The following is a 19165-nucleotide window of genomic DNA, read 5'->3' as shown; positions in this document are numbered from 1 at the left end:
CGACTTTTATTTTTGTGGACACTTTCTGAATTTTATTTATGAACCTCGGTGCCTTAAGGAGCTGCTAAGCCGAAAAGAATTTCCTAAGTCTGGGTTTTAATGGAGACTTTGAGTGTCTCATGATGGTCTAACAGTGGAAAAAAACCAGTGACTACTTGCCATGTTTTGGTATGAAAATGAGTTAATTTAAAATATCAGCTCTTGGATCAGTATTGGCATCATCCTTCAATATGAGCTGCAACCCACTGTGGTAAAAATGTCCAAAACATGATTAATATTCCCAAATTAATCCAACAATGTTAGAGGCGTTTAAAGCTATTTGAACAGGAGCTGAGTGAAGAAAAAAACCTGATGAACTGCCGAAACGGATTGAGGAAATAAAGCGTGCTGTAACCAGCGTCGTAACTAATGTCATCTAACTTTCCAGCGTGAAAGTTCAACGGCCTCTTCCAGCGTTACTCATAACCGAGCAGAGAGTTTATAAATCTCTCACTCACTGCAGATTTTAAAATGTCTAAATAATGTACACCCTGATGTTTCCACATCTCACCACATCATGAGATGCTTGTATTTTTCCAGGGACGGCTTGAAATGGAGGGCCAGTAAAACTTATTTGGGCATGCAGTGCGTGAGCCCTGCCAGCAGCAGCGTATAGCGAGAGACGTAAAACCCCCAAAAACCTCAAGTAGACAAACTGTGTTAAGTGTTTCGTAAAATATCCAGGGAACTTTTGATGGAGAGATTAAGGAAGAGAGGGGATCACCGCTCTGCTTCTGATGTTATTCCTGTGGTTTACTGCCGTCTCACAAATATCTCTAAATGTCAGCGTAGAAAGAGAAGGTTGTCTTCTTGTTCCTCCCTCGCACAGGGAGGTCAGAGGTCACGATTCAAGCTTTCCAGATAGATTTAAAACATGTCATCTGACTGTTCAGCTGACAGAATCATGACGAGAGGAGCTCTATATGTCACATTATTTACCATAAAGTCCCCATCAAGAAAACTGATTTTAAAGGGGCAGTGTGTAGGATTTGGTGGCATCTAGTGGTGTGGTTGCAGATTGCAACCAACTGAGTACCCCTCTGCTCACTCCTCCCTTTCCAAGACTTGCTGAGTGCAAAAAACACAACACAACGATCGTTAGTTTCAGGTGATTATACACTAGTGAAAACATTGTTATGAATATTATATTCCATTTATGCTAATAGATCCCTCGCAATGCTACACACTGTTCCTTTAAGTTCTTGCAATAATAGAGCAGCAATCTACATAACATTTTGTTATGAAAAACACAATTTTATCATCATGTTTTTTCAGTTAAAAGTCCCACAATGCAATGCTTAACCTTTGCTCCGGTAATAACAGACGTGTAAATTACAGTTTTGTGACACTCCACTCGTCAGTAGTGAAGCATGATGACTCATTAGTCTCACTTCACTATAAAGGCCACTGAGTGTTAATCATGGAGGGAATGAGAGACAATGATTTCTGTTCTAACGAGATGCAACGCAGCATGATCACACTGTAGGAGAAGTGCTGAGAGGGACACATTATTACAATCACACAATGAGGAACACTTCACAGTGATATTTTAAGAGTGAGTAAGAGGACAAGATTTTTTTTTTTTTGCACATGCAAGGACTTTTGCTTCCTGGGCTGCTTCCGGAGAAAATACTCAGCACAAAAATAGGAACGGTGTGAATAAAAGCCTACATATTATCTGCATGATGGTGATGATGAAATTAATTATTATTATTATTAGTAGTAGTAGTGGTAGCTTTGGGAATTTATTTAACCGCCTCCAGGACGTGTTACAAAACAAAATAAACAGAAATAAAGTATGTAATTGAAATCAGCCTGGGCAAATACAATACAATAAAGAAGAAAATGATAAGTAAATACATAATACAAAATGAGTCCACTCTGGTAAATAGTCATTAGTGAGTTTAAAGTAGCCATTAATGGACAATTGGTATAAGGAGGTACTGAGAATATTCCTTCTGGAAAAGCTGACCTACATCTTTCATGACAATGTCGATGGATTTATTAAGATATGGTCATTTGCATGTAATTATGTCAGCCTGGTGGTGTGGTTGTGTGTTTTTTGTTTTCATTTTATTTTGTTTTGTTTCTTGTGACTCCTGCTGTTTTTGTTGAGGTAATTCAAAAACTATGAAAAAAAGTGTTTCTGTACTGTACTTAATTGGAATTGGAAGTATGTGCAATTGTTGCCAGAATCTCAAAAAGGGGAAAAATTCAATATTGAAATACATATTGAAAATTTGAAAGTTACTATCTATCTATCTATCTATCTATCTATCTATCTATCTATCTATCTATCTATCTATCTATCTATCTATCTATCTATCTATATCTAAATGGCTAATTATGACTACACTAAACTTAACAAGTGGCAGTTTCTGTATAATAATAATAATGATAATAATGATAATAATGATAATAATAATAATAATAATAATAATAATAATAATAATAATAATAATGATAAATTGTTGTGTCCCATAGTTTTGTACCCAAAACTAAGCAAAAAAACAACAAATAAAAAACACATAATAAATAAATAAATATTATTATCAGCACTTTGACTAATACTATGATTTAAAAAATATGGATCTCTCTTGTCTTTTTATTGAAAATGGCTAATTATGACTACACTAAATTTAACAAAAAAACAAACAAAAAACTACTACTACTAATACTACTACTCTACTACTACTACGACTACTCAAAACCCGGACTGTCTCCTATACCCGTCCCGCCCCCTGGTTCACCACTGAACTCCGCACCCAGAAGTCCACCGGCCGTCAACTGGAGAGGCGTTACAAAAGATCTGGCCTCACTGTCCACCTTGAGGCTTATAAAGAGCATGCGACGGCCTACAAAGTAGCTCTCTCCCAGGCCAAAACACACTACTACTCCACCCTCATTGCCAACCAACAAAACCACCCCAGACTGCTGTTCTCCACCATCAACCGGCTCCTTCGCCCCCTCGACCCCCCCCTCCCCTCAGGTGCCCCCGACCTCTGCACTAAGTTCCTGGACTTTTTCCAGGACAAAGTCGAGTCCATCCATCAGCAGCTCCTGGTGCCTGCCCACCTCCCTCCACACACACCTCAGCCTCTGGGCGTGGCTCCCTTGGATGTTCGCCTGCCTCAGTGCTCCCTCTCCTTCTTCTCCCCTGTATGTGCTCCTCAGGTCGGCAAGTTGGTCACTAAGGCCAAAGCCTCCACCTGTTCTCTGGACCCCATGCCCACAGCCTTGGTCAAGGCGTGCCTACCTGCCCTGTGCCCCATTATGGTGAACATCATCAACTCCTCCTTGGCATCTGGTCTTGTACCCGACAGCCTCAAGATGGCATCAGTCACTCCCATCCTCAAAAAGCCAGGTCTGGACCGGGATGACAGCAACAACTACCGACCGATCTCCAACCTTCCTTTCCTGAGCAAAATTCTGGAAAGAGCAGTGGCCGCCCAACTCCATCAACATATGGCCAACCATGAGCTCTACGAAACGTTTCAATCTGGCTTCAGACCACACCACAGCACAGAGACCACCCTCATCAAAATCACAAATGACCTCCTCATCGCTGCAGATTCTGGTCACATCAGCATCCTCATCCTCCTGGACCTCTCAGCTGCCTTCGACACAGTCTCCCACACCATCCTCCTCACCCGCCTATCTGACTACCTTGGCCTCACCGGTTCAGCTCTCTCCTGGTTTCAGTCCTACCTCACAAACAGAAAACAGTTTGTCACCATCAGAGACTCCAGCTCCACCCCGGCCCCAGTCAACCATGGCGTACCTCAAGGCTCTGTGCTGGGACCCCTCCTCTTCACCATCTACATGCTCCCCCTTGGTCAGATCATCCGCCACCACGGTCTCAGCTTTCATTCATATGCTGACGACACACAACTATATCTCAGCACCAAACCATCCACCCAGCTACCCCCACAGTCACTTGTAAACTGCCTACATGCAATAAAAATCTGGATGTCATCTAACTTCCTAAAACTCAACAGCAACAAAACCGAGCTCATGGTTGTGGCTCCCAAGGCCCTGCTCCGGAAGGTTGGAGATCTCCACCTGGACGTCGACGGCTGCTCCTTCTCCCCATCCTCGGAAGTCCGCAACCTGGGAGTCATCCTGGACCCAACACTATCATTCCAGTCTCATATCAGGTTCATCACCAAATCCGCCTTCTTCCACCTCAAAAACATCTCACGTCTCCGGCAATCACTCTCTGACTCTGTGGCAGAAACCCTCATCCACGCTTTCGTCACCTCCCGTTTGGACTACTGCAATGGAGTTCTGTCCGGGGTTCCCAGCAAAGCCCTGGACAGGCTCCAGTATGTGCAAAACTCGGCTGCCAGGGTTCTCACCCGCACCAAGCCCTGGCAGCACATCACCCCCACCCTCATCCACCTCCACTGGCTCCCGGTCAAGTCCCGCATCACCTACAAAATCCTCCTCCTCACCTACAAATCCCTCAACGCCCTGGCTCCTCAGTACCTATCTGACCTCCTCCACCCTTACACACAGCCCCGGAACCTTAGATCCTCAGGCACGGGTCAGCTCTCCATCCCTCACACAAGAATGAGAACTTTTGGGGACAGAGCCTTCAGTGTGACAGCCCCCACACTTTGGAACTCTCTCCCTATAGAGCTCCGCAACGCACCATCTCTGGACACCTTCAAAAGACTCCTCAAAACCCACCTCTTCACCAAGGCCTATGGCCTCTAGCTTCTGTTACATTTGTTGTGTTTATTTATGTCTTTGTTAAGCGTCCTTGGGTTTCATGAAAGGCGCTATATAAATCCAAGCTATTATTATTATTATTATTATTATTACTACTACTACTACTAATAATAATAATAATGATAATAATAAATTTTTCTGTCCCATAGCTCTGTACCAAAAACTAAGCAAAAAATAAATAATTAAATATTATTAGTTTAGCATCGTTATAAATCAGTTCCAGCCATTGAACCTGCAATCTGGCTCTGCACTACTTTCTGAGCCGCATCATCTCTTTGCACAACACCATCACCATCTGGTGGACGCGGAGGTGAACGACGCATGACGTTGTGTGACGGCCTCTACGTCATCGCGTCATCACTCTGCGTCTGTCTCTCCAGTCACATGTGAGGAAAACATGGGGATGCAGTTAGTTAGTGATATTTAACTCCTGTTTTATATAAATTCACACAACACTGAAAGCGTGTAGCTTTTAACTGACTCTGTATAAGTAGTAAACTAGAAGTGAGGCAGCCTAAAGTCAGGTTAGATCGCTTTATAGTACTACTTTGGGGTTGTTTTTCTATCTTCTAGCCTGCTAACAGGATGGACAACACGCAGTATCACTCCATAGTCCTCCATGGAGATGAGGAGATCATTGAAGTCATCGACCTAAACGACATGGAGCCTGATCCAGGTTGGTTGTTTACACCTCTTCTACAAGTTTGGTTTTCCTTTTAACAGCCAGTGTCATGCTAGATATGTTGTTTTGGTAATTAGACTTAGAAGATAAACTTACTTTCTGGCAGATGTTCAGGATTTCAGGGGCATTTTCCAGCTGAAGGACCCCTCTATTAACCATTACTGTTATTATATCATGGTCTGGGTGAATACTCCATTCTGATTGGCTGCAGGGTGTCCATTAATTCCTGATAATGCACACCTCGTTGTGCATTATCCCTTATTTATGAGCACTTCTATTCATATTTTAGTATATGTACCTTCTGCTATTTATTCCTCTTACTTTCTATACTTATCTGTATTTATTTCTTGTACTGCTGCAATAACTGAGTTTCCCCGCTGGCGATCATTAAAGCTGTGTCTTAATCTTAATAAGTTTTCTTTCTCTCTCACTAAGATGACTTGGCCGATGACTTGGAGGACGTCGACTTCGAAGACGCCGGAATCGCAGACGACGACGAAGGATGGGAGACCGATGACGAGATGGAGGCTGAGCGGGACGACAGCGAGCTCACCTTCTCCAAACACACAGGTAAGCATCTTGCCTTGATTTTACGCCTCTTTACTAATCAGGCAGATCCAGTCTGTTAAACGTTTTAAATCTCCCTCCTCTTGTCCAGGCTCGGTGTTTTGCGTGAGCTTGGATCCTGCGACAAACACCATGGCTGTAACGGGAGGAGAGGATGATAAGGCGTACGTTTGGAGGGTGAGCGACGGAGAAGTCCTGCTGGAGTGCACAGGTGAGGGCTGCGTTCACACCGAGCATGTGTGAATCCTTTAGTTTACATTTGTTGTTGTAGTGGGGACAGATAGCCACACTGAGAATAAAGATCCAAGCTGAAAAGCAGTTATTTCCCTTCTTTTCCACAGGTCACAAAGACTCCGTGACGTGCGCCCTGTTCAGCCATGACTCCTCCATGGTGGCTACGGGTGACATGAGCGGCATGATTAAAGTGTGGAAAGTAGAAACCAAAGAGGAGATCTGGTCCTTCGAGGTGGGAGATCTGGAGGTGAGGGCTTTTAAGAGCGTAATCGAGAAATACTGCATCAGCCTGAACGTGTGTCTGTTTAGTTTATGCATCTGTAAGCACTTGTGTGAAGCCTTTTATTGGGGCTGAAGGAATTTATGAGCGGGGATGACCGCTCAGACTAAGAATTTGCGGTTTTGTGGAGGAAGACGTTCTCCCCTCCCTCAACCGCGACTGCTGAGTTGCCCTTTAGCAAGGCACCCGAGCCATGATAATATCTGCTATTAGAGGGGGAATAATCTGTGTGTAAAGTAGCTGTTAATTTGTGGCTGTCTGCCCCACTTCCTCCGCAGTGGATGGAGTGGCATCCCTGTGCTCCGGTGCTGCTGGCGGGAACAGACGACGGCAACGTTTGGATGTGGAAGATCCCTTCAGGAGACTGTAAAACCTTCCAGTGTTCTGCAAGCCAGGCCACCAGCGGCAAAATCCTCCCCGATGGTGAGAGACATACAGTCACTCGTAAAAAAAAAAAAATTTGGAGTTCTCAAAAGTGTAAAAAAACCTGAATTGTGTATGTATTTTTTATTCTCCAGGTAAACGGGCCGTGGTGGGTTATGAGGATGGGACGGTACGCGTGTGGGATTTGAAGCAGGGAAACGCCATCCACGTCATTAAAGGTGAGTCTGTAGCGTCATCCTGCTGGCACCTTTACATTTTAGGCTTTTAGTAGACTTTTGTTATCCCGATGGCTTATAATCAATGCCCAATGATGCCCAAAATACGCTGCCTACTGCCACTTTAATGATATGGTTTTGTGTCGTTCAACAGGTCAGGAGGGACACAAGGGGGCGCTGACCTGCCTGGCCTGCAACAAGGACAGCTCTCTGGTGCTGACGGGTTCAGAGGACGGCTGTGCCAAACTCATCAACACCACCACCGGAAAGGTGGGACGTCACAATGACATATAGATGGAGAAGAAAGTTGTATTATGTGCAGCGCAGAAACGTTATCCTGTTGCTATTTTATACTTTGTAAGACTGAAGTGTTCTTTATCAGCTTCCAATCTCTGTGTTTGTTGTGTGTGTGAAGGTGGTCGGAGCGTTCATTGTGGAGGGAGGTAAAGCCAAAGGGTCTAAAGACGACGAAGAAACCAACTCGGTCGAATCTGTGGGATTCTGCAACATGTGAGTTGTAAACGTAATGAGACGTCACACGCATTTGAGGACGTCATTGATGGACATTTTTCACCATTTTCTGGCATTTTATAGACCAAACAGATATAAAAGAATAAAAGCTACAGCCCTTATTTGAAGGAAAACTAGAATCACAGCCTTGTGGTTGTGTGCCTCCACCAACACAATCAAGTTGCAGTTTACATCCATGTCTGTCCAAAGGGTCATCACCTTATCATTTTATCCTGTCAGACATGTGTGTGACCAAAATCGAGGCATAAAAAGGCCATTTAGTGGCTATAAAGGTTGTCTGCCAGGTAGCTGAGTCCCTGAGCTATAAATCATGTGAGCGTGGCTGTGGTTCCCGGTTTATTTTGGCATCGCCTTTTAAGGAACATTAACCTGTTACACTACAAATATGAACTGTGGCACAGAGAGCTTCTGTAAGAGAAAAATATGCTCGTACTCAACAGTGCTCTTATGTCCAGAGAGTGTACGAAGAAATCCTGCTACAGTTTCCTAAAATGTTCATCTCTCTTGTCCGTTCCAGCCTGCCTCTCGTGGCCGTGGCGTACCTGGACGGGACTCTGGCCATATACGACCTCAAAACACAGGTCCTGAGGCACAGGTGCCAACATGAGGTAATTAGCAGCATAACGTTAGTTTATTCCCCCCCGAGCCATGGATTAACACTTTTCATAATGTGTCATCATGTGTGCAGATAATTTCTTAAATGATTATTGAAGTGGGGTTGAATGAGGTGCAAACTATCCCTTTTAATGTGGGTTTACAGTTTAGAAATGTCACCTGCAATTCCTCTCCGTGTTCCTCCAGGCGGGCATCGTTCACCTGCAGTGGGAAGAGTCTTCCTCGGTGGTGTCCACTTGCTGCTTAGACGGAGCGCTGCGCTTATGGGACGCTCGTTCTGGCGGCTTGGTGTCGGAGTACGGCGGCCACACCGCGGAGATCCTCAACTTCGCCATCAACAGGTACGACTGCGCTGCGTCATTATTTCCACAAGATATTGTGAACATAATGTCACGGTTTAGTGTTGTCACGATATGACACCCTGCCTAAATATCTCGATACCGATACTGAAACGATACCATCAGGAAAAGTAATGGAATAATAGATGACATTTATTAATAAAAAATTTATTCATTAAAAAAATAAAATGGTATGCAGCAATCTGTTGTCCCCTATACTTAAGTTTATGTGATTTCTTTGATAGTTCATTTGCATTTATATTTGATAATGCACCCAAATTTATGTTTCATCTCTATTCTTATTGCTTATTTTTTATTTTTCTTATAATTTATCTATGTTTGCATATATTTTTATTCTAAAATAGAACAACTGTAATTTCCCCCAGGGATCAATAAAGTATTTCTAATTCTGATATCACTCATTAAATAGCGTTTATTAAGGCTTTTCTTTTTCGGTAAAACAGCGCCCCCACTGGCGCATTAATAACAATGGAGGCAGAGAGTGGTACTGCAGCACAGAAGATGTTCTGTGAGAAGTTGATGAGAGAAAAGCTTCTAAAATCAGATACCTTTCTAGTATTGGTATAGCGTGCAACACTATTATTGATATTGATATTGAGGTATTTGTAGCCAATCATTAAATCATATTTGTCTTTGTTGATCTGTCCTTCAGGGAAGCGTCTCTCGCAGTAACCGCTTCAGGAGACAACCAGGCGAAAGTCTTCTGCCTCCAAAGACCCGACCGGTAAAGAGAGCAGGAAGAGGAAATATTTCAGGAGAAATAGCAGATCCGTTTCCTGATCAGACTTTTTTGTTCTCTAATGCTTGAGAACACGTTTTCCTTCTCCTCAGGATTTTAAAATGTGTGGTCTCATCATCTTATCAGACGTGCTTTAGTAGGATCATAGCATCTTAAAGATAATCTTTTCATGCGTAATTGGCAGATGTTTAAGATAATTCGAGCACACCGTGTGTACAAAAAAACAAGTTTTTGATCTTGTCTGCACAGAAAAATCTTTCAAATGTAATTGTTTAAAACAAGATGTTCCTTATTACTTTCTCAAGTATGCTCTTGTTCAAGAGTCTGAGACACTAAACAGAGAAAACGAGTCAAAGAGTGATACATTACAGCGTCCTCTGCCTCTGACATCCCTTTTAATGTCCTTGTAAATGTTTTTAAAGCTAAAACAACAAGACAGAAAAAAGGAATTTTCTTTGGTATCGTTATAAGTTGTTCCATAATTTGGAGTTTGTTAAGGACTGAATAAGGCTGAGGTTGTGTGTGTGTGGTCTTCCAGCTCTCATTTGTTCAGTAAGGAATCATCTCGCCAAGTTTTTTGGATGTAAATACAAAATAATAAAGAATATACTTTCTTCTCCATGAAAGTCCGTTAACTAATGTCCACCCCCCCCCCCCCCCCCCCCCCCCCACCCCCCCCCCCCCCCCCCACCTCTTAAAACACTTCATCTGAAAAATGAGTTTATATTCACATCTATTTCTGTCTGTCAGTTTGGATAAGAGATCATGTGGGCTCTTTCCGTGTTTAGACTATTGTTTGATTCAGCTCTAACTCATCAGTTTCATCAGATGTGAGTAAAGGGAGGAGTTGAGTCAGTCTGGAGACGACAGGACCCTTAAGGAAATCCCCCAAAACCACCACATCCGAGATATGACTCAAGGTAGAAAACTGTAAATGTGAATGCGGTCAATACCAAATTTTAGATTTTTATCATTTAATAGATCTTTAGCTCAAGGTGACTCCGGTATTACACATATCCTATTAAGAGCTTTATTAAGTCCTGTTGAAAACCACGTACATCCTCCTGTCCTCCCACTGCAATGACAAATATACAGTAAGTTTCTTCCTCGGGACTCGACCAACCAGAAACATCCTTTTAACATGATCATGATAGGAACACGGTTTGATCTGTCCTTAGCTGTCAGATTTAAATGTTTACTCCATGGTAACATGAGGTGTTTCTGCAACATTGATAATTTGAAAGAGATAATTCAGTTATAATATGACATTATATCAAATGGATATGTTTTATATACATTTTACTTTACACCATATTAAAAGAAAAATTGTTTACTGATCATTTATATGATTTTTTTCATCTAAATGTGTCTGTCTCACACTTCTGAGTCCTTACCGCGACACTGAACAAATGCCATAGTAAAAGACCTCGCTAGCTTCCATTTATCTGCAATATTAGCAAAAATGCTGGATATTAGACATTATAATGGCACTATCTATCATAAAAAAACAACATATTTTATATTTTTTGTGTATGAAGATTGACATCTATTGTTACTGTCTAAACTTTTCAGGGTGAAAATCATGAAATCCTATTTTTAAATTTGTTATATCAATATTCACAATGATGCACAAAGCTCGATCAAAATTAATTGAAATGTCTTAAAAATATTATCGAAATTTAAAAAAGCAAAATGTAACATTAACATTATTGTAATGTTGCGTTAAGGGCATTTAGTATAAGAACAAGTGATGGAAACCATAAAAAAATAAACATGTTAAAGATTCAAATCTTAACCACTAAATGTAATTTTAATCGCACCTTTAATTATTGAATAAATTATTCAATGTGTGCCAAGACAAAAAAACTTGTGTAACTGTTTAGCAATCTTTCTATGAAACACAGCGGATGTTATTGACTGTGTAAAATAGGGCAATCATGACACTTTACTGCCCTGACCTGCATTTCCTACAATCAGGAAACGCATTATCTCACCAGCCACTTGCGCCCTTGTTGCTATGTCAATGCTTTAATGCAGGCCAAGCTGCTGCTCACATTAGTGTACAAGTGTGACTGAGTGTTTGCTAACCTATATATCTGTGCTTGTGAAATGAAAAGGCCACAACTTTATTGCACCTCAGCAGTAACTCACTACAACATATTTTTGTATTATCCTTGTATTCATGGATGTGAAAGTCAGGGGTCAGTTAGTGCTTTTGATTGGTTACCCACATCCTGACTTAACAGAGAGGAAGCTCCTTGTGATTCAGTCTAATATATGGCCTCCGAACGCCACCGCTGCACTCTTCCCTGCACCTTATTGCACTTTTTAAAAGTCTTTTTTCGAAGCCAAAACCTGCTCTCTTCCTTTAGCTCTATTGTTCTGATATTTTTCTCCTCTCAACCATCAGCCGGTATCCTGTGCACAAGTGCTTCTTCCTCGTGTCTGGATCCTCAGCTCACGCACTCATTGTATGTGTCTAAATGTGCACTATACTCGCGTACATGCATAACTCACCCGGACAGGCAGGCGGTAAAACACTTGCACGCACAAACATGCTTCTTAAAAGTGTTGTAAAAACATAGTTGAGTTTGTGTATAGTCAGAAGACAATATATAAAACATGTTGCGCAAAACACATCCTACAGCTGGGATGGAGCTGGGGAAAATAACACCTGTCAAGTGTGCCGTTCGGTGGCAGCAGGATGTTTTCCTCCTCTGTCACAGCAGTGTGTTTGGCCTCAAAGGTCAGCTCGCATGAAGAGGACAAAGGCTAAGAGTGGCCTAAAGGATTATCACCTTTACACGTCCAACAGGGCCAAAGCCTCATCTATTAAATTGCAGCTCGTATTCTCTTCGGGCTGCTGCGCTGACAACAGATGCCGAACTAATCGGTTGAGCACAGAGAGAGAGGAAGGTGCTGGTGCCAAGGTAAATAGTGTGGCAAACCCATTAAAAATGCATCTGTTTCACAAAAACTGACTCAGGAAAAAAACACTTGCAGAAATCCAGACAATAACTCATTAAAAAATATTCTTAAGGGATTCAGTTGGTCCTATAATAAGTGACATATTGTTAATATATACTGCTCAAAAAAATGAAGGGAACACTTAAATCACACATCAGATCGTGATGAACGATTTATTCAAGTTGAAGATCTTTACTGATGTACATTGTATAATTTGTTGAGAGCAAAATGACGTAACAACGGTCAATGGAAACCAAAATCATCAACCCACTGAGGTCTGGGCATCCAATACCTGGCGGCATTGCACCAATTGGATTTAGGTCAGGGGAACGTGAGGACCAGTCAATGGCATCAAAGGTCTGAAGATGACCTTTAATGAATCATATCACATTAAATGTTTCCACTGTGTATAAATATAAAGATTAGATCATCATACTGTTGAATAGGACCAGGTGTTCTCGGAAAGACAAGATGCTCCCTCTTCTCCTTTGTAATGTGAAGATGTTGTGGTTTCATGTCCAGCTCGTCCTCCCTGCGTAGTGTCTTCCCAGACGTTCCCAGGCTACGGGAACATTTCTGTTTAAAACCCATTATCTGACTGGAGCTCGTCCATCTCGACCAGCACCAGGTCTGCTCCAGACTATCAGTGAAGGAGTCTTCCGTGTTTGGTTAACAAAAACAGGTCACCGCCGGCCCTCCAGCCAACGCTGTGTTTAAATATGAGACGCGCGTGACAGCTGTTATGAATTCAGATGTACACACGGTTGTATGTATATGTTTAGGTCAATCCAGGGTCAAATAAAAGGAGCAAATACATCTTAGCATTTGTTTTAGACTACTTGGAGTATGTTATGGCTGTAACTGACAGGTACATTGACAGAATAGGTGTTTCTAAAACTGAAACTGCAGGATTTAAACAAATTAAAGTACAATTAAGTACAAACAAAGTTTTTTCACCTGAGACAGCTAAAAAGTAAATTTCTTGGAGGATTGAGAGACATTCAAACAGTTTGTTGATCAAATTAAGATGCTCTCTTGGCTTGTTAATGTGTAACAAAGGAAAAATATGAACAGTTGGATGTATTTTCCACATTATGTTCATCCCTTGACTCTCTAACTGAGGTTATAGTAAGATCATAAGTATATGTTGCGTGTGGGGGCCGTTATGGAGGGTGTGAAACTAGACCACATGCCAGGCCTACTGATGTTACCCAGGAATGTTCTTATCGTTTTCAGGCTGCGGTGATAACAGCTTTCCATCCTCCTTCCATTCATGGACGTGCAGTGCAATCCTGGGCATGAACAAAAGCAGCAAGGGGATGAAGGCCGAAAGAGGGTACAAAAAAACAAGTTAGTAGGTGAAGGGTGAGTGGACACTGCTGCTTCATCCTCAGCGTGACCAACGACCCCCATCAGGAAAAGACAGATGTACAGTATAACCGCTGCCACCTCCCTCCTTCTCCTCCTCCTTCAGTGTGCACTTCCCCTTTAAAGTATCTGAGAGGAGCAGCCTCACGCTGCTCGCTCTGTCTCCCTTGTAGTTTGTGGTGGCTGTGGTCGACTTGACTCAAAGGATCTTAAAAGATAAAAAAAGGTTTATGGTGGAGGCTGCATCTTCTGCTTCTGGATGAGACATGCAGGGACTTGAAGTTAAAAGGAAAGTGATAAGAAACTGTTTTTTATTTGCATTTCCTTTATCAAAGGATACATGACTGGACTGTTCATCCCAAAAAGGTAAAAGTCTTTATAGGTTTGTTGCTTTTTATTTAAAAAAAGTTCAATTTCGCAACAGATCATTATGTTTTTCTGGTGATATTCTCTACTACAGCACTTTCTGCATAATTATTTTATCTATTTGCATTGTGAAGCACCATTTTATTTCATATAAGTTCTGGGTTTAAAACACATTTCAGAAAAAATTAACTTAAAGTTACAGATTAATCCAACATAACCAGGCAGTAAAAAAATTTAATTAAACCAAATTGCATTGAAGCAGTAATGTTGAAAAACCAATTTGCTTCTGTGTATTCACCTTTTAAAAGTATTTGCTGAAACTGTAACAGGACTTTGATACCATAAAATTCACTTCATTGAGCTTGCTTACAAATTGTACATAATGTATGTAGACATTGGAAATAAATGGCATGCTGCAATATGTATTTGTTACATCATTGTCATATATAATGTTAGCTTTTGCACATAAAAGATTGTTGCACAGTTGCAAACAATACTAGATAACCGGATATAATAAAGTCTAATCATATATACATATAAAACTATGTGTAAAATGGTTTATTGTAGTTAATTGTGAGAATTTCCCTTGACCATAAACTGACTTGTTTCATAAAGTCAGACTTGTTAAATGATCTCCAGGACATGTATCACGTTTTAAAATATAACAGAAACAAAGCGGGGTGTAACTCCAGAGTCCCAGCTGATGAATTATTGAATGACGGCGGCCTCGCATCCATTAACACGCGCTCTTATCTCGGCTGTTAGCTAACAAAGGGGTTCAATTTGTTTCAGTTGTCAAGAGTTGACAGAAAGGACAAACATGCTCCCTTTATTTCAATAAGGAGCGTTTCTCTTTCTTTATTCCCAATGATAGCTATTTGAAAGGTCAATTTGCTTGATATTAAAGGGGACATATCGTGCTCATTTTCAGTTTCATACTTGTATTTTTGGTTTCTACTAGAATATGTTTACATGCTTAAATGTTCAAAAAACACATTATTTTTCTCATACTGTCTGTCTGCATATACCTGTATTCACGCTCTGTCTGAAACGCTACGTTTTAGCGCCTGTCTCTTTAAGAACCCCTCCCCAAGAAAGCCCAGTCTGCTCTGATTGGCTTGCGAGAAAAATATGGTGCACCTGGGCAAATGTAGTTCTCAGTTTTGTGTCACAATGCACAATACACGTCTCCAGCACTTTAGCTAGCTAACTTAGCTATGTTCCACGCACAAATTATATTTTTATCAACCGGGAAGCGAAAGAACGAGCAAAACCCATTGCTCGTGTGAGTACATCCCAGTACGAAACACACAGACATCGTAGCCTCAGAGAGAGAGACATCACTACGCCACTTTTGGGTGTGTAGTCTTTCTAATTACGTATTTTTCACAGTCTGATACTCCAACAGTTTTACGACAAACTGTGAATTTCTTGACTTGTAAAGTTATCTTTTAAATTGAATTCATGTCTGAATTCATGGCGCGATTCAAAATCGTCTCTCGCCGTTGAGTACCTTTCATTTCTGAAATAAGCTCCCATGGTGGTCCACCGGAAGGGGCGGGACTTCGCCTCTCTATTCTAATGAGCCTGCCTGTGACATAGGAAGGGGAGCCAAACCTGAATGACTTGTTGAATCACATGTTTTCTGATCTAGGCAGCCCACAAAAAACTGACTGGGTCATCTTATTTCACAGTTTGTGGGTTGGTTGGCACTCCAGATACCCAAATGTATGAGAAAGTGAGTTTTTCATATGTCCCCTTTAACTGAATGTTAAACTAATATTGTAGCTTTTATTGACTTAAATTGCCTCTAAAGAGGTTTCCATAACTGCATCTTCTTGAATATCCGACCTCACAGTTTATCGTTCTCCTCTCTTCCTGGTTTGACTCCACAATCCATCTCTGATAATCCACTCTGCTCCACCACCTGCTACATCTTCTATTAAATCTCATTTTTCACTCAATTGCATTTCCTCTGCAAGATTCTCCGAGCCTGTTTATGCTTGTTGAGCAATAACAACAAACTGGATGTTCACAAAAAAAGGTTAGCAAAAACTCCTAATTCATTTGACACATAGCTCTCATGAAGTGCTTCTTCCTTCCCTGCAGGGTATAGCTGTACCTTGATGGGAGTGGCGCCCGGCTGCAAAGGGGAGGAAGTCTGCAGATTTCGCACATGATGGACTGCAACGACTCCCATGCTCTGCTCTCCGGGGAGCAGCTCATCTACGCCATCACCATACCGCTGTCGACCTCCATCATCTTGGCCAATCTCGTCATCATCTTGGGCATCGCATGGAACCGCCAGCTCCACAACACGCCCAACTACTTCTTCCTCAGCCTGTTAGTGGCAGATTTGTGCACGGGCATGGCGCTGCCTTTCGTACCGTTAATGGGCCTGAACCGGGAGTTGAGTTTCAGCTCCTGCCTGGTGGCTCACATTTTCCCAAACTTCCTCTTCCTGGCGTTCCTTCTCAACTTAGTAATGGTCCACTATGAGCGCTACATTTGCATCGTCGACCCCCTGCGTTACAATAACTTGTGGATGCATCGCAGCTTTCCTCTGGCGTTGCTTGTGGTTTGGGCGCCGCCACTTCTATTCGCATCGCTACCTGCTTTTGGTTGGAATAACTGGACGGGGCCAGATTGGGATGGCTGTTGTGCAAGTAGCCAAAATACGCCACTTTCAAACTGTTCAGCAAACAAAACCATGTGCTGCTCCTACAGGCGAGTATTCCCCAATGCTTTTATCTACTTGGAGGTGTACGGACTCGTCTTACCTGCTATTCTTACCATCGCTGGCATGACATGCCGTGTTTTATGGATCACCCGAGGCCAGCTGAAGGACATTTGTCGCCTCCACCGTTCAGTGGAGCGGGGAAGTCAGGCCTCGGACCGAGAGCAGAGGCTGAACCTGCGGTACACCCGCTGCGTGGTGGCGGTGTCGCTGACGTTCCTCGCGTGCTGGGTGCCCTACCTCATTTACATGCACGTCTGCATAGCGTTCTTGATCAGCGACACCAAGTGGAGCTCCACCACTCACATCGTGCTGTCGTGCACCGGTATCGGAAGCATGGCGGTGGTGCCGGTGGTGCTCGGCCTCGCTAACAGGCAGTATACTGAACCTGCGTACAAACTTGTCCAGAAACTCAGAGACAGATGGAGGCGAAGGACGCAGGAATCACAGGAGGTGGCAGTCTGAGAAAATACTGATGAATATTTATGAAGAAAAACCACTACACTGGGTTTAGAAATATCCTTTCTGTCTGTAGCTCCACATTTCTGATGGTTTTCCATTACATTTTCAAAATTCGGCCGACAATATTGCTGTATCAGGACAGCTGGTTAGACTGTTATCAGGTCATTAAATGGGGCGTTATCAGTGGTTAGAAGCCTCATAGATGTGGGTCAATAGGGCCCTACTACACCCAGTAGTAGGTTTTATCATCTATTCACATGGTAGATCACAGAAAGAAGGTATCAAAGAAGACGACAGCGACCGTAGTAATTATGACAGGAGCAGAAGCGGAAGTCAGGCGCAGTAGTATAGACAAGGTGAAACTCCTTATGGGATGGAGGTCGGAGGCGATGGATGGGACACAAAACACAGGACTTACCCAGAAGACGGGGTTTGCATCCTGTGTGAAACCAAAGTGTAGTTGTCGTTAAGTTTCACTTTCACTTTTCGTAACGTAGCAGGTGTAGTAGGCCCCTACTGACCCACATCTATGATGCTTATAGCGAGCAATAACGCACATTTAAAGGTCCTTTAATGGCGTGATTACAGTCGAATCAGGTGATCAGGAGATGTATTGGAAAAAATTAAGAAAAGTTAGGAAGTGCTGTTTTCGGGACATTCGGACAACTGTCTCAAACAAGACTAAAGCACCATTCCATGCTAATGGAATGCTAAAATGTTGTACATCCTATAAATATAGCTCAGTGACATACTGTACATGCTCATTTCTCTTTGCGCTGCCTGCTCTGGATATCAGTTTAACCGGTGGTAGATTTCCTCCATCTGTCACCCACCTGCCTGCAATGTTTATCCTACTTCCCCTGCTAGTGTTTATCTATATACTGTTATGCAAGCTGACGAGGGGAGAGGGATGCATCCACAGTCCCTAATTCATCTACAAGACATGAGGAAATTAGAGCTTCAGGAAGAACGTGCAGGAAAGAAACATGAGCTGAAAACCAAGTTGGAAATGAGTTTCCAGTTTCTGCCATATTTAGATATACTGTTACAGGAAGGTTAAAGAGGAACTATTATGCTTATTTCAGGTGCATACTTGTATTTTCGGTTTCCACTAGAACGTGTTTACATGCTTTAATGTTCAAAAAACACTTTATTTCCTCATACCGGCTGTGCTGCAGCACCTCTTTTAACCCTCTGTCTTAGCTCCTGCCCTGAAAAGCCCAGTCTGCTCTGAATGGTCAGCTGGCCCACTCTGTTGTGATTGGTCAACCGAACCAAACTCTTGTGACTCCTCTCCAGCTCCACTCTAACTAGCTTTGTTTGAGGGTGAGCCAAACTAGCTGCTTGGCAGGTATTATGGAAATGTGTTACTTGGTGACATCACCATGTTACGGAAGAAAAGGTGGAACTTCAAGCAAGGTGTTTCAGGCAGTTCAGGAGCAGTGTTTCTCTCTTTGGTGTGGACTTTATGACTTTGCAGACCTTTTACATGCACAAACAACTATATTACACACTAAAGGAAAGGGAAACAGTACAAAAGCATAATAGGTCCCCTTTAAAGCAGTCTGGTTATTTGAGACTTGATTAAACACAGGATATACTGTATGTCATGCTATTTGTTTCCACAATTAAAGTGTGGTTTAAAAAAGTGTCTAGACAGTACGTGGGTGGAAAGAGACAAGCGAAAGAAGAGAAGCAGACTTTAATCAAATAAAGAGTGTTATGGGACATTAGGAGAGATGGGATATCATCGCAGGGTCTGGGTACACCGTCTGTATGTCTCTTGTATGTGCTGCTTTGCTAAGCCTTGTTCCAGAATGTTTTCCACATCAGAATATTGTGTACGCACAGTATGTGTCCGGATGAGGAGGAGGGAAAAATGAAGA

General features: G+C 42.3%; 2 protein-coding genes across 2 annotated transcripts; both read left to right on the top strand.

The window, feature by feature from the left end:
- Positions 1 to 5137: 5137 nt before the first annotated feature.
- On the top strand, positions 5138 to 10005 carry aamp (angio-associated, migratory cell protein). Its single transcript, XM_074626804.1, has 11 exons — positions 5138 to 5449; positions 5891 to 6025; positions 6114 to 6233; positions 6364 to 6503; positions 6815 to 6959; positions 7055 to 7138; positions 7290 to 7405; positions 7551 to 7645; positions 8184 to 8274; positions 8468 to 8622; positions 9293 to 10005. Exons 1-11 carry the CDS (start codon positions 5359 to 5361, stop codon positions 9366 to 9368), a joined length of 1248 nt encoding a protein of 415 aa, XP_074482905.1. The 5' UTR covers positions 5138 to 5358; the 3' UTR covers positions 9369 to 10005.
- Positions 10006 to 13301: 3296 nt separating this feature from the next.
- Positions 13302 to 17960, top strand: gpbar1 (G protein-coupled bile acid receptor 1). Its single transcript, XM_074627430.1, has one exon. It carries the CDS (start codon positions 16257 to 16259, stop codon positions 17280 to 17282), a length of 1026 nt encoding a protein of 341 aa, XP_074483531.1. The 5' UTR covers positions 13302 to 16256; the 3' UTR covers positions 17283 to 17960.
- The last annotated feature ends 1205 nt before the right edge of the window (positions 17961 to 19165 follow it).

This window comes from Sebastes fasciatus, chromosome 24 (genome assembly GCF_043250625.1).
Source record: "Sebastes fasciatus isolate fSebFas1 chromosome 24, fSebFas1.pri, whole genome shotgun sequence".
Lineage (NCBI taxonomy): Eukaryota > Metazoa > Chordata > Actinopteri > Perciformes > Sebastidae > Sebastes > Sebastes fasciatus.
This window is presented reverse-complemented; position numbering and strand designations above follow the sequence as displayed.